General features: G+C 42.4%; 1 protein-coding gene across 1 annotated transcript in view; it reads right to left on the reverse strand.

Moving 5' to 3' along the window:
- LOC117976086 (ubiquitin-conjugating enzyme E2 Q2-like) overlaps window positions 1-14,192 on the reverse strand; it is a 33,269-nt gene extending 19,077 nt beyond the window's left edge. The window contains exons 1-2 of the mRNA XM_063596895.1: window positions 13,888-14,192; window positions 12,682-12,860 (exon numbers count right to left, since the gene is read on the reverse strand). Coding sequence (XP_063452965.1) covers window positions 12,682-12,860; window positions 13,888-13,936 — 228 coding nt within the window. The 5' untranslated portion in view covers window positions 13,937-14,192. The remainder of the gene's footprint in view (window positions 1-12,681; window positions 12,861-13,887) is intronic.
- Window positions 14,193-20,422: the final 6,230 nt, after the last annotated feature.

Raw genomic sequence — 20,422 nt, forward strand, 5'->3', positions numbered from 1 at the left:
ACCTCCACATTATGCATATGTATCCTAGAACTTAAAGTATAAAAATAATAATAATAAAAAAGAATGTGTAAGCAAACACTGTTTGTAAAAAAAAAAAAAAACCGAATCCCCCCTAAGAAAGAAAAAGAGGTGGAGTCCTTTAAAAATTAACTGCCTGTTTTTCTGAGGCTAGTGAACCTCATCTCTCCTCCTCTCCCAGGCATTGTGAAGACCCTGTTTCTCTAGCTGTGCAGCTGCAAGGTCACTAGACAGATAAACTCAAGTTGTAAAACATGTTTTTCCTTGAAAAGTAAGAAATAATGTAATGCACGTCTCAACTGAATAACTGTCTTTGTTTCTTGCTTCTGTAATATGCTTCCCCTTGCACAGATCTTCCCCGAACCCACAAAATGCTTAAAAGGTAACCTGACTCTTTGTTCAGGGCTCAGTCCTTTAGATGTTAATTTGACTGGGCCGGTGCACCTAAATAATAATATATATCCTCCTCAACCCCTCAGTCTCTCGGATTCCTAAATTATCCCACTGCAGTGGGAGAGAGGCAGCAGGTTAGTGAGTCATACCAAGCAACAAGAAAGACAGGGTAGTGGCCAGGCACAGTGGCTCACACCTGTAATCCCAGCAATTTGGGAGGCCGAGGTGGGTGGATCACCTGAGGTCAGGAGTTTGAGACCAGCCTGGCCAACATGATGAAACCTCATCTCTACTAAAAATACAAAAATTAGCTGGGCATGGTGGCAGATGCCTGTAATCCCAGCTACTCAGGAGGTTGAGGCACGAGAATCACTTGAACCCAGGAGGTGGAGGTTGCAGTGAGCCGAGATTGTGCCATTGTACTCCAGCCTGGGTGACCAGAGTGAGGCGAGACTTCACTGCAAGAAAAGAAAGAAAGAAGAGAGAGAGAGACAGAGAGAGAGAGACAGAGAGAAAGAAAGAAAGAAAGACAGGGTAGTACATTTTCCATGAATTTCAATTTTACTCCCTTCACCACCACGCACACACACAAAAAGCATTTGAGGGATGGGAAGAAGAAACTGAGATCACAGGGAAAATAGTAAGAACATTCAGAAGGACAGGTCTTAGAAATTTACTAATTTGGGGGGATAAGAGAACAGTAGCATATAAAAGAACGCTAAGACAGTTCCCAGGTTTAGGCATGGGTGACTACTTTGATTATTTCATTTTGTCCCACTCACAATGACAAGGAGAATTATTGATGGAACACATGATGGGGCTGATAGGGTGCTAGGAGGTGGATACATGAAAATTTAAATATCATTTTGAACACCCATGTCATGCCAAGTGAGATTCCCTAACATATATGATATACAGACAGATATATGGGTATGAAACTCTGGAGATGAATACAGATTTAGGAATCCCTGGAACACAGGTCATGACTTAAGTAATAGGAGTCAAAGATTACTCAGAGAAAGCACAGAATGAGAAGAGAAGAAAGAAGTAGGCCAAGGAAGAAGAGCTCAGAGGAGACTAAGGCAGGGTGATAAGATCAAAACAGGAGAAAATAATCTGATAAAAGTCCCACTTGATTATCACGTCCCTTCCCAGAGGATAGGGAAATACCTTTTTTGTCTTTTATACCCAATTATCACAGGTCCTGGCACAGAAGCCACACAGTCTTTTTTAATTGTGTTCTACTATTCACAGTTTCCTGTATCCAACAGGGGAGAAAAAAGCAAGTATAAACTAGCACAGACATAGATTTTTTTTTTTTTTTTTTTTTTTTTTTTTTTTTTTTTTTTTTGAGACGGAGTCTCGCTCTGTCGCCCAGGCTAGAGTGCAGTGGCGCGATCTCGGCTCACTGCAAGCTCCGCCTCCCGGGTTCACGCCATTCTCCTGCCTCAGCCTCCCGAGTAGCTGGGACTACAGGCGCCCGCTACCACGCCCGGCTAATTTTTTGTATTTTTAGTAGAGACGGGGTTTCACCGTGTTAGCCAGGATGGTCTTGATCTCCTGACCTCGTGATCCGCCCGCCTCGGCCTCCCAAAGTGCTGGGATTACAGGCGTGAGCCACCGCGCCCGGCCGACATAGATGTTTTTACACTGTATACTAAAGGGGTCAGATTATATACAATATTTTATGCCTTACTTTTTTACTTAATATATCTTAGAAGTTTGCACATGCTCTTATGGAAAGACTGGCTGCATTTTTTTTTTGGTCTACAACAGAATATTCTATTATAAAACTGTACACTATAATTTTTATTTAACCAACTCTTTATTGGTGGACATTAAGAACGGAGGAATGTTTCAACAAGGGAACAATCAACATTAACAAAATACTGCAGAGGGGTCAATTTGGGGACTAAGAGGGGAGCCACTGGATTTGGCAACTAGGAGATAAATTTTAGTGCAACGATGAAGGCAGAATCCAGATTATAATGAGCTCAGTGAAAAAAGGTGAAGACATGTAGCTTATTCTCTCAAGAAACTAGGTTATGATAAACTGGCAGAGGCTGTAAGACTGGGAGGTGAGTTGTTTTCTCCTTCATGTAAATACATTTATTTTTTTAAACACTAGGCCCAAATTTATATCCTACTTCATTTAAGTTTTGAACATGTTTATGTTGTATGTATGTTATGTAATATTTTAGACACTGAAAAAAACCTCATTTCTGCTATTATAAAACTGTTATCTTTAGATACTCAGAAGCAGCTTCCTAAAAGGAGGTAGCAGTAATGGAGCTATGTCTATCATTCTTTCCCATCAACCCCCTTGCTGGAGATGTAAACATGTGTCCATCAAGCCTTTAATTTTTACCTCTTATCTTCATGGCTCTCCATACAAAACTTAACTCTATTTTGTATGTGTATGTGTGTTTATATGTATATGTATATCTAGAAAGAGAGAGAGAGAGAGAGAGTCTTGTTATGTTGCCCAGGCTGATCTCAAACTCCTGAGCTCAAGCAATCTTCCCACCTTGGCCTTGAAAGTGCTGGGATTACAGGTGTGAACCACTGTGCCCAGCCTCAGCCTTAACTCTTAAAATATCTTCAAACCAATGTTCTTCTGTTCTAATTTTTAAGAATAGATGTGTTTAAACCTACTACAACTTATTTTGACAAAAATTGAAGTTAAGACTCAAACTTCCTCAAATGGCCAGTTCTCCTAAAACTATTTATAGAATAATCTATCTTTTCACTAGTAAGTTAAAACACCACCTTTTCCTTATAGTAAATTCTCATTTGCATGACTCTGGTTTTAAACTTCCATTACCTTTATCTGTCTGGCCCAGGGCTAGTCCACAATATTTTATTTAATATCTGGTTGAAAGAGTCTATACTTTATTATTTTTTATTATTTACTCTTCTAAACAAATTTTAGAGTCATTTTGTCAAGTGCCAAAAATAAATCTGCTGGAATTTCTACTGAAATTTGTATATATACACATACATACACAATTTATATATATAAAATACAAAATGCGTATATATACACACACTTTTTTTTCTTTTTTCTTTTTTCTTTTTTTTTGAGACAGGGTCTTACTCTGTCACCTAGGCTGGAGTTCACAGGCATGATCTCGGCTCACTGCAACCTCTGCCTCCCAGGCTCAAGTGATCCTCCCTCCTCAGCCTCAGGAGTAGTTGGAAATACAAGTGTGTGCCACAGACACCCAGCTAATTGTCATCTACCCACCTCAGCTTCCCAAACTGTTTGGATTACAGGTATGAGCCACTGTGCCCAGCAGAAATTACATTTATAAATTAATATGAAGACACGGTGATAACTAACATATTTATAACATGAAATCTGCTCATCCAGGAACATAAAATGCAAATCTCTCATTCCACTCAGCAAAATTTTGTCCTGTCCTTGATAAAAGCCCTGCACATCTAAGTTTATTCCTAGGTATTTAATTTTTGCTGAAATACCTGAAAAAATACTTCATCACTATATCTTCTATGTGATTATAGCTAACATTGGGGAAGGCTATTGATTTTTATATAAAAGAACTTTTAACCAGTAATCTTAAAATTTTTTTTTCAGTTGGTTCCTTTGGATATTTTTAGGTAAACAATCATGTCAACTGAAAATAATGATTGTTATTTTTCTATAAAGACTATGACATCATGGGAAAATACAGTAAATACTTTTTAAAAGAATATAAAATGGCTGGGCACAGTGGTTCATGCCTGTAAATCCCAGCATTTTGGGAGGCCAAGGTGGGCAGATTACGAGGTCAGGAGATCGAGACCATCCTGGCTAACATGGTGAAACCCCATCTCTACTAAAAAATACAAAAAATTAGCCGGGCATGGTGGTGGGCACCTGTAGTCCCAGCTACTGGGGAGGCTGAGGCAGGAGAATGGTGGGAACCCAGGAGGTAGAGCTTGCAGTGAGCTGAGATCATGCCACTGCACTCCAGCCTGGGTGACAGAGTGAGACTCTGTCACAAAAAAAAAAGAAAAAGAATATAAAACTATAGAGAATATGACCTCAACTATTTAAACATATGTATAAGGGTTATGTATTTTACTAGCAAAGAAAAAATATATACTGGCAGAAAATGGCCATCATGTCAACTGTCAATAGTGGTTATATTAGGTAGATAAATTATGGGAGACTTTAATTTTTTTCTTTTCTCTTTTCTGTACTTTACTAATTTTCTCAACAATGGTTGCTTATGAGTTTTATAATTTAAAAAAGGTTTTTAAAATTTTTCCAACATGGAAAGTTGTACTTCTTTATATACTAAAACAAGAACAAAACTTCCTATTTGAATACCTTTGACTTTTACTGCAGACTTACAGACCCTTGAAAGAAAAGGCAATCCCCTCCCACTAGTTCTGGTGTCATTCTCCCCTTCTCTCCTTTCACTTCCACCTTGGTCTTTTTTCTACTTCCCACCTTGGCTAGTGGTCACTACCCAAAATGCTTGCTTGGCTTAATGGTTAGAATTCAGGGAAAAAGAGATCCTGAATTCCTAATCTAAACTAAGGTTATACATGTGGGAAATAATAAAGAGAATCCAGGTAGTAAGTAAGATTGGAAGGACTTACAATACCCAGACTTTAATTCCTCTAATATTACAGTCATTAATCATGCTTTTGTTTTTATCATATCTTAATATTTAATTTCTAAATATAATGTTCATGAGGAAAAGAGAAAATAGCTTGGCTTCTTTCCTCACTGAATTGTTGTTCTTAGCATCTCCTAGACATTCCAGAACTGATGTCAGATTTGGCTCATCATAGTCCACAAACCATATTGGTAAAGAAAATGAAGAGGATTCCTGTTTAACACAGAGACACCTATGTTAAACATTACATACAGACTAACCCAAATATGCAATTAAACCACACCACTAAATGGCAAGATGACAATGGATTTAAACAAAATGTATGGGGGAAAAGGCAACACATTAAATTCATGTGAGGAGCTGGACTTCTGAAACAGCAATTCTCCTTGCATAGCACTGTCTGCTGCTACAGCTCATAGAAGTCAACAATTTTCTTCAACACTGGTAGGCAGCCTCTAAATGGCCCTGATCACCCTCACCCTCCTGCCATTCACACCCTTGTAAAATTCCACCCCTGGACCTAGTGACTCACTTCTAACAAAGAGAATACAGCAAAAGTAATAACATCACTTCTGAGATGAGGCTACAAGGAGACTACGATGCCTGCCTTGGTCACCCTTCTCCTGCTCTTTCCATTGCTCCCTCTGATGGAAGCCAGTTGCCATGTGATGAGATGCCCTATGGAGAGGCCCACATGGCAAGGTATTGTAAAAGGCCTCTGACCAATAGCCATCTAGAAACGGAGGCCCAGTCCAGCAGCCTCTGAGGTGAATCCTGCCAGTGTGAGCTTGGAGACAGATTCTCTCCCTATCCTGCCTTGGGATGATCACAGCCGCCATCAACACCTTCACTGCCTGGTGAGAGACCAAGCCAGTGAACCCAAGATAAACTGCACAGAATTCTGACCCACAGAAACTGTGAGATAATGTTTGTTGTTTTAAGCTGCTAAATTTGTTACAGAGCAATAGATAACTAATTCAAACAGCATAAAATTCTAATATTTTATTCTATCACACAAACCAAGTAATACCAAAAATGCCATTACTATACATGTATTTTCAGAACACAATTACGTGTGATTTTTTTTAAAAGCTAATGAACTAAGCATTATGGGCTTTCACCCACTAATAGACATTTACTCTGTTGTAGGATTTTCCATTATAAATTGGGGAAAAGTCATTATTATTATATATTAGCTTCAGAAGAACTAGGTTCAAGTCATGCAAAACCATTTCGCACAAACAACTTTAGGAAATATTGCTTTAAAAACTGTAATCTGAATGATAGCTGAAGCCACAGAAACCAAATATTTACCAAAGGTTCTTTTAAGAAAACCAAGTTGGCCGGGTGTGGTGGCTCACACCTGTAATCCCGGCACTTTGGGAGGCCGAGGTGGGCGGATCACGAGGTCAGGAGATCGAGACATCCCAGCCAACATGGTGAAACCCCGTCTCTACTCAAATAATAACAATTAGCCAGGTGTGGTGGCATGTGCCAGTAGTTCCAACTACTCAGGAGGCTGAGGCAGGGTAAGAGCTTGAACCCAGCTTTCAGTGAGCTGAGAAGCGCCACTGCACTCCAGCCTGGTGACAGAGCAAGACTCCATCTCAAAAAAAAAAAAAAAGAAAGAAAGAAAAGAAAAACAAGTTGTATTGAAGGAGCATATCATTAACAGTATATCTATTCAATAATGATTTTACTATTCTCATTCTTCTCATTCCTCTCTTATAGTGTCCCAAATCTCTTTACAGTCTAAAAGAAACTCCTCAGAATTAATCCTATTCTTTTTTTTTTTTTTTTTTGAAACGGAGTCTTGCTCTGTCACCCAGAGGCTGGATGCAGTAGTGCGATCTCAGCTCACTGCAAGCTCCGCCTCCCGGGTTCACGCCATTCTCCTGCATCAGCCTCTGGAGTAGCTGGGACTTTAGGCACCCACCACCATGCATGGCTAAGTTTTTGTATTTTTAGTAGAGACGAGGTTTCACCGTGTTAGCCAGGGTGGTCTCGATCTCCTGATCTCGTGATCCGCCCACCTCGGCCTCCCAAAGTGCTGGGATTACAGGTGTGAGCCTCCATGCCTGTCCCAATCCTATTCTTAAAGAATACCACTTATTGACTATTGCATTTTCATCTCCAAATTCTTCAGCATACATTGGGAATACAACATATGGACCATTTTCACATTTTTAGTTTTGGGGGGTTTTGTTTGTTTGTTTTGGCTAAAGAAACTGCAACTAGATTTAGGACCTCATTCTATTAGGTTAGTATCTGTCTACTAAACTTCAGCATAAGCAAAATAAAATACGTGTTGTTGCTCTGGACTGAAACCCCTCAAAACCAAATTTTAAAAATTACAAAAACATTAACTGAAATCAAGTTTTTAAAAATCTTGTAGATGAAAAGATATGATATATAGTAGGTTTAAGTACCTATTTCAATGGTTCACAAAGTTTGGCCCTCAGACCCCCAGGTCCAAACTGTTTTGACAGGAATACTAACATGGTGACATTTGCTTTAAGGGTGCAGATGCAATGGTGGGTAAAAATGCTGGTACTTTAGCATAAATAAAGGCAGTAACACCAAACTACTAGTAGTCATGGTATGACTACTATGCACAGGAAAGGTTTAAAGGTGTAAAAAGGAAGGGAGGGCCAGGCACGGTGTCTCATGCCTGTAATCCCAGCACTTTGGAAGGCCAAGGTGGGCAGATCACCTGAGGTCAAGAGTTTGAGACCAGCCTGGCCAACACGGTGAAATCCCGTCTCTACTAAAAATATAAAACTTAGCTGGACATGGTGGTTGCATGCTTGTAGTCCCAGCTACTTGGCAGGCTGAGGCAGGAGGATTGATTGAGCCCAGAAGGTTGAGGCTACAGTGAGCTGTGATCATGCTACTGCACTCCAGCCTGGGTGACAGAACAAGGCCCTGTCTCAAAAATAAAAAGAATGTCTATGATGAAGCAGTGAAAATTTTACATCTTAATCCTTGAATATATCTTTTTAATATTTCAAGTGATGAAATGGGAAGTATACATGAGCATTCCTACAGACTGCCTAAGAAAAAACCCTCATGTGACTAAGTTATGAAGTGAATTAACCACTTTAATGGAATATCATTTTTACTTCAAATGATGACTGAAAAAATTTTATTTCAGCTTGGGTTTTGGGAGACATTTTCTCAAAAAAAAAGGAGATTCTGTTATTTCAAGGAAAACAACAGACAGGCCATAATAAAATTAAACAATAAAATTGCTAATACTAAAACTCAAGCTTTTGAACAAAAAAATTAGAATTTTAGAAAACTTATATCCACCATCACTTTCCAGAAGTATTCTGATGAGATTGATGGTGATATTGATGAGTGTATTTTGATATCATATAATCAAACATATCAATATATAGAAGATCTCAGTGAACCATTATTTTCGAACTGAACAATGCATGATGTTATAATATCATGCAAGGGTAAAAGATCCAAAGTTCAAGAAAAATCAAGTTTTGATGGAGTATCAAAAAAGAAGCCAAGGCAACATGGCAAAACCCTGTCTCTACAAAAAATACAAACAATTAGCTAGGTGGGGTAGTATACACCTGTAGTCCCAGCTACTCTGGAGGCTGAGGTGGGAGGAGCACCTGAGTCCCCAGATACTGAGGGTCCAGTGAGCCGTGATCATAGCACTGCATTCCAGCCTGGGCAACAGAGCAAGACCCAATCTCAAAAAAAAAGAAAAAGAAAAAGAAATATCCACAATGATCTAAAATGCCTATCTGTATGAGATTAGCCTTTGTTCACATTTTTTCAAGCAAATATCACACAATAAATTGAATGCAGGTACAAATGACATATCAAACATCAAAGAAATTTGCAAAAGATGTAAGATTGTACTACTTTGAGTTTAGAAATTTTCTTTTCATAAAAGCATTTATAACAATATTTGGTGAGCTTTTAAAGAATATTTTAAGTATTTCTGATTTAATTTCTAGTGATAAATACCAATAGATATAACCTACATACACAAAAGCTCCTTGGGCCCTCAATATACTTTTAAGAGTGTAAAAGAATCCTGACCCCAAAACTTTGAGAACTGCTGCCTTCCCCTCCACTTTCTTCCTTCCCTAGAATTTCTTCCTTGGAAGAAACATTCCTTTGCCATTCTACGTTAACTTACATAGTTCCATTGAGGCCAGTTTTGCTAACTCTCTCCCATCTTTCCACATCCCTCTCTTGACACAAAACCTAACCAAAGGACTCTACTGGCCCACCCCATTTCCAGTGATTAGCTGTCAGGTGGGCTAAGCCAAGAAAACCTGGGTTTTCACTGAGACTAGACCTCTCCTTTTGGGAGATATGGAATCACAGGGACAAGGCTGGCCACCTAGGGGTAGTCAGAATCCATCTTGCCTAAATGGGAAGAGGTTAGGCAAGTTTCTAGAAAGCCAAAATGCTTTCTAGAAAGTCAAGATAATTATACTTTCTGCCACGACTGTGAGAATGCCCATTTCATTGCACACTTTCTAACATTTTTACCAATCTGATAAATAAAAGCTGGTACCTAGAAGAAAAAAAGGCTGGGTGTGGTGGCTCATGCCTATAATCCCAGTACTTTGGGAGGCCAAGGTGAGTGGATCACCTGAGGTCAGGAGTTCGAGACAAGCCTGGCCAACATAATGAAACCCCATCTCTAGTAAAAACACAAAAATTAGCCAGGCATGGTGGCAGGCACCTGTAATCCCAACTACTCGGGAGGCTGAGGCAAGAGAATCACTTGAACCTGGGAGGTGGAGGTTGTAGTGAGCCAAGATCATGCCACTGCCCTCCAGCCTGGGTGACAAGGTGAGACTTTGTCTCAAAAAAAAAAAGTTTCCATACAATATAATTTGTTCCATCTCTAGAAACCAATGCAGCAATAACTGAAAGCCACCACTTGGAAGGTTTCAAGGATTTAGCTCTACCTGTTGATGTCCAAAGCATTAGTTAAGGTAGAAAACACACACACACACACACACACACACACACACACTCTCTCTCTCTCTCTCTCTCTCTCACCCCTATGTAGTCAGTACCAGGAAACATGAAAGACTAGATGGTACAGTCATCCAACACAAAGCACACAATAACTGAAGGCACTGTAGAGGAGTAACTTATGACACAAATCTACAATATTGTTGAGTGAACATGCAGATTACAAAAAAAAAATCTGATTTTTTAAGGGAGAGGGAACACATACAAGCAAAGGAGAAAAGAGATGAGCAGATGACTGAAAGATACAAAATTCTGATAGTGGTACATTCTGAGTGGTAGAATTATCGGTATTACTTTCTAGTTTTGCCTAAAAATTTTCTAAATTTCTTAAAGTAAAAACTTTTTGTTATCCATATTATAAAATATCCATCACCCCAGGAAACTTAACCTTGAGCGCAAACTCTACAACATGTTCAATGTTTGTTCAGTTTAATATTTAAGAGACAACCTATTTTGAAAGAAATCTAAAATGATGACCAATATTTAAACCTATGCATTAATATTTTTCAATCATATCCTTTACATTTTGTAATTTTGATAAGGTTAAGCTTTAGATCCATCTTGAAAAGATAAGTTTTCTATTTGTCTTTAAAATACGACCCACAATATGCCTGTTTTTAAACAGTGAATGATGCTCAAAAATCACAATATAAATTCAGGCAGTGCTCCTTACATGGAATGTTTAAGTACTTCTAACACTGCTCTTTTTCACCGGTTATGAAAACACAGAACAATTATCTAAGCATCTAATTATTCAGGTCCTTTGTTTCTCCTCCATTCTATTAGTTTTATAGTAATTTTAGGGCCTGTGAGGATGAAGCTGTCTGTGACAGCTACCACAAAGCTTACTATAAGCAGACAAATTTCAAACAAGTTTATCACCACTACCAACCCCACCATAAAACTGTCTCAATCAAGGGCAATACAATTCAAGGTTAGCCAAGACAACCTCTTTACCTGTCGCTGCTTAAGAAAAGGATTTTTTGGTCTTAATTAGAAACAATATTCTCTATCTATTTTTCTCCATAAATCCACTGAGACCAATGTGTGGCTCTATCTCAAGCACCAGCAAGCAAAACTGCCTGCCGGTATGTTCAGTTTTTGTATCTTTCCAAATGTAGGGCACAGCTATCTTTTGATATAATTTTTTGAAAACTGATGCACATATTTTTCTTGCAAGTTCAGCCAGGCACGGTAGCTCATGCCTGTAATCCCAGCACTTTGGGAGGCCAAGGCAGGCAGATTATGAGGTCAGGAGTTCAAGACCAACCTGGCCAACATGGTGAAACCCGAGTCTACTAAAATTACAAAAATTAGACAGGTGCAGTGGCAGATGCCTGTAATCCCAGCTACTCAGGAGGCTGAGGCAGGAGAATCGATTGAACCTGGGCGGCAGAGTTTCCAGTAAGCCGAGATCGTGCCACTGCACTCCAGCCTGGGTGATAGAGTGAGACTCCTTCTCAAAATCAAAAAAAGAAAAAAAGAATTTCAGATATACAGCAGTTGTAACTTTTCTGAAGGCTGGTTATGGGACACGTTACTTTCATACTTTGCTGTTCAATAAATGTGGGGTGGAGAATAAAGTAAATTGACAGAATTACCATATAAAATAAAATTCTAAGTCCTCTGACAACAAAAGAAAGTTATAACACATACACACACACACACACACACACACACACACACACACACACACACACAGAGTTTTCCTTGCTAATCATTTTACATCTAAACAACCAAGTAGCTAACCCAGAGCCCACAAAAGCAGAGTAAAAATTCTAACACTTGGTAAAATTAAAATGCACATATATCCCTGTCATCTAAAAAAATGCTTAAGTATTCAAAGACAGCAATTACAGCTACTGAGAACATCATTGTTAGCAAACTGAGGCAGAGAAAACAAAGGTGCTGATGAGGATTTGAACCACCTAAGCTGCAGAAACCCACTAGGTGGTTTCCTAGGTTCCGAGTTGGCATTATCTTTCAGAACGATCTTCTAGAAGAGATCACATAACACTGTTACAAAGGATCTGGAGAAGGGGACCCTGGCTTCATCACTCTGGCTCTCCAGTCATGCTTTACATTTTCACTTCTTACACTCTCTTTCATAGGAAGTCAATTTACAGGCCTCCATCAAGCCCTTAGAGACCTTTTTGTACTATCCATGACAAGTTATTGATGTTATGTCTGCACTTTTGACAAATTCTTAGCAGTTAACTTACTAGGCAGTTAAGATTTTTGTTCAAGCACAATATAGCTAGAATAGGGTAATACATTCAATAAAACAAATATTTACCAAGCATTTATTGAGTAGAAGATAAAAAGCACAAAGCATAATTATAAAATATTCTCCCCTGCCATCATAAAAAAAATTAAAAAACCTTACAGAATACAGCATAACATGACCAAAACAAAAATAGTGAGGACTAAAGAGGGGAGGAAGGGGAAATATCAGCATGAACTGAATATGACCCAGAAGAGCCTTGATGGTCAGACATGTAAAAACAAATTGGGTAGGGTTAGGGGGTGGCTGTCAGGGGCACATTCTACAGGGGAAAAATAGATGATACAGAAGCCTGAAAGGAAAGCGGGCAGAGCACCTGGACAGGACTCTTACCTGCTGCATCCAGGGTACAATGCGCCTTTCCAGAACACAGCAGCGACCCGGGATAGAGAGATCGCTCAAACAGCACCAGAGGCTGCATTCCAACTTTTCCTCCATCAACGAGTCCGTTTTCATTGTTAGTTTCTCCTTAAACACGATTGGCTGAACATGCGGGAACAAGGAAAACCTGACTGAAGAACGAGGCATTTAAGCTTAAGGGCCTTGGATCCGGGCGCGGTGGCTCAGGCCTGTAATCCCAGAACTCTGGGAGGCAGAGATGGGTCATTTGAGGTCAGGAGTTCGAGACCAGCCTGGTCAACACGGTGAAACCCTGTCTCTACTAAACAACACAAAAGTTAGCCAGGCGTGGTGTCAGGAGCCTGTAATCCCAGCTACTCGGGAGGCTGAGGCAGGAGAATCGCTTGAACCCATGGACTGTCAAGAGACGGAGGCTGCAGTAAGCCGAGATCACCCCACTGCACTCCAGCCTGGGCGACAGAGTGAGACTCCATCTCAACAAGTGCCTGCCACCATGCCCGGCTAATTTTTGTATTTTTAGTAGAGACAGGGTTTTACCACGTTGGCCGGGCTAGTCTAGAACTCCTGACCTCAGGCGATCCAGCTGCGTCAGCCTCCCAAAGTACTGTGATTACAGGAACGAGCACTGCGCCCGGCCAAAAACCCGAAAATCTTAAAGGCCATTCCCTTCCCCGCCCGGGCTCAAACAACAGCCGGAGACGCCCTGCCACGCCCCGTCGCGGTCCCGGGGAGCAGGCTGGCTGACTGAGGGCGACCATGGGCCCCGAAAGGGCTGCGGGCGACGCGGGCTCCCACCTCGGGGCGCGGTGACTGGGGCGAGAGGTGCCGGCAGCCCCCAAGCCAGCCCCGCGGCAAGGAGCCAGAGAGACGCGCCCTCCCCCTCCTCCCACCCAAGCCTCACGCAGTCCCGGCGATCGGGGCCAGGCCAGTCGCGGGAGAAAGGGGCGCGCTCACCCGGCCCGGGGAACGGGGGCCTCTCCTGGGCAGGTTCCCCTTTGTCCCGGGACTCCGGGCTCTTCCTCTCCGCCCTCGCCCTGCCGTGTGAAGCCGCCGCTGGGCGCCTCACCGTGATGTGGCAGTGGAGCGTGAGCTGCGGCGGCGGCTCCTGGTTCTTGTGGAAGATAGAGGCCAACAACTTCAGCTTGGCCTTGAACCCTCACACGGACATTTTACTCTCACCTCTGGCGGGAGGGGCGCGGAAGGTGAGCCGGTCGGAAGCCGCTGTCATGGCCGCGACCACCCGCGGGACCTCTCGGCGGCGCTCTCGCGGCTCCGCCTCTCCCCGCTGCCTGGACTCTAGTCGGAGTAGGGCTGGAAAATGGCAAGGAGCACCGACGCCTCTGCGGGGAGCTGTGTGGCGGCCTGGGCGGCTGCTCCCCTTGTAACAGACTCCACCGACAGGAGGCGCTGCTCCTGTCAAGCCGCAGCTTAAAAGGGCAACAGCACCACCGCCCCCGCTACCGCCTGGGAAAGGGCTGCCCCCACCCCGCTCCCGTCCCTCTCGCCCCTCACCCCTCACCCCTCACCTCTCACCCCCGCGCGCCCGGTGCGCACCCGTTTCGGCGGGTGCACGAGTCCAGAGCATGTGCGCGCTTCCGGCTGCCCCCTCCTGGCCTTGACCCAGCACTGCTGGACCCATCTAGTCCGTTCCTCACACTCGTGGACTGGAGGCTCCAGGCTGCACAACCACCAACTGGTGTGTGTGTTTTTAGGGGCGGGGGGAGGTACAAAACCACCAACTCGTGTGTGTGTGTGTGTGTGTGTGTGTGTGTGTGTGTGTGTGTGTGTGTGTGTCTCCCAAGGGAACAGCACTGCTGAGTTCAGGCTATCAGCTCATGGACTGTCAGCAAAATACAGTCACAAGAAGGCTATGTGCTGTTTTGTCTTTTGCAGTGATGTCATGTTGCTCATGTTTTATGTTTTTCAGAGTTCATTAGTTTCTTTTTGTTCTCAGTAATATCCAGCTCAATAGATTGTGTAAGTAGAATACTCCCAAACTGAAAGTCACCTACATAAAATATAGTGAAAAATATGTCACCCACTTAAACTATAGTTGAAAATATGTACTCATTAGTTTTGTGTAACCAACACTGGATAATGGGTAAGGAAGGGCACAGGATCCCAGGGCTAGACTGCCTGGGTTCAAGTTCCGATTTAGCCGCTTGCTGGCTGTGAAATGCTTGACAGCTTTAAGCCTCAGTTTCTTTTTTTTTTTTTAACTTAATCCCAAATGTGATAGTCTCAGTTTCTTGATCTGAAAAACAGAAATTATTCAATAAGAGTCCATGTGAAAACTTTAAAGTTTTAAAGCCACTTTCTGGCTCAGGAAAGTCCTCAGCTTTAGCTGTTACAGTTTTAAAAGCCACTTTAAAGTTTTAAAGCCACTGCCTGGCTCAGGAAAGCCCTCAGCTTTAGCCATTATTAGCTATGATTATTATTGTGCTGGCTACACATGCATTAATGAGGCAGGAAAATGCTCAAGGATAACAACCAAGTATCCAAATTATCTCCTCAGACCGAGACAGATGCATATGTTTGCATGCTCATGTTTTAGCTCAGAGCCATTTGTCTAAAAGACTCTTGAACTCAGGGGCCCAGGCAGTATCAACTTTACTTTGCAGTGAAGCCATCACGTTTGTTAATCAATGAAAATGACATAATGCTCTTTTTTTTTTTTTTTTTTTTTAGCACCAACCATGTGCCTAAAGCTAACTGTGTCAAAAAGAGCATGCTTCGAGGGGCTGGAGTGAGCAATTCAACTTGTGGAGAAATAAGAAATAATAGTGTTGAGACAAGAAACATAAAACCGCAGGGTAAGGTAGGAATCACTGAAGGTCAGGCAAAGGAACTGGCATCCAGTAATGAGTCAGGCTTTGACGGCCTCTGGCCCTACAGATGGCTCTTTGGAGAGGAAAAAATTAAGCCAGGCCTGAGGCCACAGATCCTAAGGGACTGCTGGCAGCTCTAGGCTGTCTATGGAAGAGAAGCAGAGGGTGGCACCTGGTTGAAAGAGGGAGCTGGGGGGCATGGCTTGAGCCCGCATTTACAGATAGAGTCCCCTGATTCCTGCAACTGGGGAAGAAGAGCATGCCTGGATCAGGGGACCTCAAATCAGAACTCTTCCCACCCACACCCCTTCTTTTCAGGGCATCTTTCACTGCAAACAACAGATAAACTAGTTAGAAAGCTCAGCAGATTCTCAGCATGGTGCCTAGCAGGCAGGGCCTAGCTACCCTTTGACAGTGACTGAGGGTGATGCCACAGGCCCGTAAGCACACATTGGAAAATCTTTACATCCATGGACACGCCATGCCCCACAGAGACAGCTGTGCAGGGTTCTTTAGGTTTGGGGTGCTCTGCTGGCAGTTGCCTTATAAATATGTAGGATTAAAATGGGATGTCCTGGAGCTTAGCTAACCTTTACACCCCACTCTAAAAGGAACGGACTGCTAGTTTTGTCTGCTTTTTAAAAGATGGATCTGTCATTGTTTTTAGAACTTTTGGAGAAAGATTTCTTGGGAGGAAGCTATCCTGAACGCTTAGAGACTTTTCTCATTTACTGGCACACCAGCTTTAGAGTCCTAGGTCTTCATCCTGGCTCAGCCACCCTCCAGCTGTGTGACCTTTGAGAAGTTGCTTGACTACACTGAGTCTCGTTGTCACTATGAGTGGAGGTTGCTACATTGCTACTGTGTGGAGCACCTACCCCCAAGCACTCTTATAGGGTGATGGTGAAGATTAAATGAAATAATACGGCTGAAGGGGGAGGATCACTTGAAGCCAGGAGTTTGAGACTAGCCTGGGCAACAAAGCCAGACCTCATTTCTATGAAAATGTTTTTTGTTTTCTTTTGTTTTGCTTTTTGAGATGGAGTCTCGCTCTGTTGCCCAGGCTGGAGTGCAGTGGCATGATCTCAGCTCACTGCAAGCTCTGCCTCCTGGGTTCATGCCATTCTCCTGCGTCAGCCTCTGGGGTAGCTGGGACTACAGGCGCCCGCCACCACACCCAGCTAATTTTTTGCATTTTTAGTAGAAACGGGGTTTCACCATGTTAGCCAGGATGGTCTCGATATCCTCACCTTGTGATCCACCTGCCTCGGCCTCCCAAAGTGCTGGGATTACAGGCATGAGCCACCTGCCCGGCCCGAAAATGTTTTTTAAAAAATTAGCTGGACTTGATGGTTTATGCCTGTATTCCCAGCTACTCGGGAGGCTGAGGTGAGATCATTTGAGCCCAGGAGTTTGAGGCTGCAGTGAGCCATGATCGCGCCACTGCACTCCAGCCCAGGCAACAGAGAGAGACCCTATCTCAAATCAATGAATAAGTAAGTAAATAAATAAATAAATGAAATAATGCACACAATTACTACACTAGTACATGATCAGGCACATGATAAATGCTCAATAAATGGTAGCCCCAATAAGCTTTGTAATGTTTTGGGAAAGGGTGTCCTTTGGACTCAGCCCAGTGACAGAAGCATTTGAAAAGACTGATTTGTATGATGGCTATTTCCTCCAGGTACAAACCTGTACCTCCAGGGACCCAGGGCATTGGCTCAGTGGGGGACCTTGTTCTATTTTCTCTTGTTTTGGGCAGCATTGATTGCCCTAGGGCTAATCAGGACTGCCACCCCAGACTCCATTGCCAAGAGTATCCCCCTCCCCAAGCTAGCCATGGGAAAGCCACTTGCATCCTAAGACTACTGGAAATCAAAGGGAATAAAAAGCACAATTTAGTCACTCACTCTCCAGTTGATGGGAAATAGGTTTTTGCTATTTTGAACAGAGCTGTTAGGAACATTCCTTGTCCACATCCCCTGTTTTATATTGTTTTATCTAGGCAAGAATTTCTCTTGGATGTAGAGTAGAATTGCTGAGCTGGGAGGAGTATGAGTATTCAGCCTTATGAGATGGAGCCAAACTGTTTTCCAAAGTGGTTATACCAGTGTATACTCCCAGCAGCAGTTCTTAAGAGATCTCAGGATCTCTATCTTCTGGTGATGTCACAACATACAAAAAGAATGAATGCCAGCTATAAACAACAATAAGGATGAATCTTAGCAATATAATATTAAGTGAAAAAAAACAAGTTCCAGAAGGATGCATACAGCATCCTCTATATAGCTTGGAAAAGAAAATGTGGGCATAGTGGCTCATGCCTGTAATCCCAGCACTTTGGGAGGCCAAGGCAGGAGGATTGCTTTAGGCCAGGAATTCAAGACCAGCCTAGGCAACATAGCAAAACTCTGTCTCTACAAAAACTAGAAAAATTAACTGGGTGTGGTGGTGCAGGCGTGTAGTCCCAGCTACTCAGGAGGCTGAGGTGGAAGGATCTCTTGAGTCTAGGTGATCAAGGTTACAGTGAGCCATGACTGCACCACTGCACTCAGAGACAGTAAGTAACTTGTCTAAGGTGGCCTCATTAGAAGTTAGCTGCGGCCAGGCGCAGTGGCTCACACCTGTAATCCCAGCACTTTGGAAGGCTGAGGTGGGCGGATCATGAGGTCAGGAGATCGAGACCATCCTGGCTAACACAGTGAACCCCCGTCTCTACTGAAAATACAAAAAAAAAATTAGCCGGGCATGGTGGCAGGCGCCTGTAGTCCCAGCTACTTGGGAGGCTGAGGCAGGAGAATGGCGTGAACCCGGGAGGCAGAGCTTGCAATGAGCCAAGATCGGGCCACTGCACTCCAGCCTGGGCAACACAGTGAGACTCCATCTCAAAAAAAAAAAAAAAAGAAGTTAGCTGTGGTGGCTGGGTGCAGTGGCTCATGCCTATAATCCCAAAACTCAGGGAGGCCAAGGCAGGAGGATCACCTAAGATCAGGAATGTGAGACCAGCCAGGCCAACATGGTGAAATCCTGTCTTTACTAAAAATACAAACATTAGCCAGGTGTGGTGGTGGATACCTGTAATCCCAGCTACTCGGGAGGCTGAGGCAAGAGAATAGCTTGAACCCAAGAGGCAGACATTGCAGTGAGCTGAGACTGCACCACTACACTCCAGCCTGGATGACAGAGCAAGACTCCGTCTCAAAAAAAAAAAAAAAAGATTCAAAAGCATTAGAAACCAAATAAATGTAATGAAAACAATCAGATTTTCTGCTTAAAGACCAGCGAAGAGGACAAATGGGAGGGGGAAACTGGAGCTCTGCCCCTGTTGGTGGGAGTATAAACTGAACCAATTTTTCTGCAGGATAATTTGAAAATTTATATTAAAAACCCTAAAACTGTTGTACGTTATTTTCCTCCAGAAATTCTACTTCTATGAATTCAATCCAAAAATGCTTGCTCTAATCCACTAAAAATATATATATAAGAAAATTTACTTCTGGGGTGGCAATGATTAAGTTAATATACATCGAGCTATTAAAAATGATGATGCCAAGGATAGATTTACTGCCATAGAAATATGCCCAAAACATAGTGACAAAAGACTATATAATGATTCTACTTTTTAAAATGTGTATATGCATAAAAAAGTATAAAAAGCAACAAGGCAGAATGTTTTGAGTGGCAAAATTAAAGACTTTTCTTCATATTTTGTCTTCCAAATTATTAGAAAAAGAATATGATTTTCTTTATAATCAGGGAGAAGTATTATTTTCATTTATTTCTATTTAAATTTATTTTCTTTTCCTTATTTTTTCTCATCTATGTATCACATATAGTCTAGAAAGCTTGAATCCCTGCCTCTTGAGATAAATCAGCCCATTTCTTTCTCTATAAATTTGCCTTTTTTGGACATTTCAAATCAATGGAATTATACAATATGTGGTCTCGTGTCTGGCTTTTTTACTTAGCTAATGTTTTTGAGGTTGGTCCATGACATATTGTAGCAGGATGAGCTGCAGACAAAACTCCTCAGACACCAGGTTAAAAAAGGAAGGAGCTTTATTCAGCTGGGAGCTTCTGCAGACTTGCATCTCAAAAGCCAAGCTCCCCAAGTAAGCAATGACTGTCCCTTTTAAGGGCTTACAACTCTAAGGGGGTCTGTGTGAGAGGGTCATGATCAATTGAGGAAGCAGGGGGTATGTGATTGGGGGCTGCATGCACCAGTAATTGGAATGGAACAGAACAGGACAGGGATTTTCACAATGCTTTTCCATACAATGTCTGGAATCTATAGATAACACAAGCAGTTAGGTCAGGGGTTGATTTTTAACTACCAGGCCCCCCATTTTTTTTTTTTGAGATGGAGTCTCACTCTGTTGCCCAGGCTGGAATGCAGTGGTGGGATCTCGGCTCACTGCAAGCTCCGCCTTCCAGGTTCATGCCATTCTTTTGCCTCAGCCTTCTGAGTAGCTGGGACTACAGGTGCCTGCCACCACGCCCAGCTAATTTTTTGTATTTTTAGTAGAGTCGGGGTTTCACCCTGTTAGCCAAGGTGGTCTTGATCTCCTGACCTTGTGATCTGCCCACCTCAGCCTCCCGAAGTGCTGGGATTACAGGCATGAGCTACCACACCCGGCTGATATTGAAATTAACGTTTTGCTTTCTTCTTGCATCTATTTTTCACTTCTCTGACATTTTGATGGATAAAGTTTCATTTGGAAGGATTTTTATTTCAAAATAGAAATAGCATATAACATGAGAATGGGAACTCTGAAAGGTTCAACTATCTAGTCATTAGTTTCCTAAGATTGTCATGAAAGCCACATATAGTCAATCATGATTGGCCTGTATTAAAAGTGAGATAACATCATGTACAACTT

Source organism: Pan paniscus, chromosome 16, assembly GCF_029289425.2.
Source record: "Pan paniscus chromosome 16, NHGRI_mPanPan1-v2.0_pri, whole genome shotgun sequence".
In the NCBI taxonomy this organism is placed as follows: domain Eukaryota; kingdom Metazoa; phylum Chordata; class Mammalia; order Primates; family Hominidae; genus Pan; species Pan paniscus.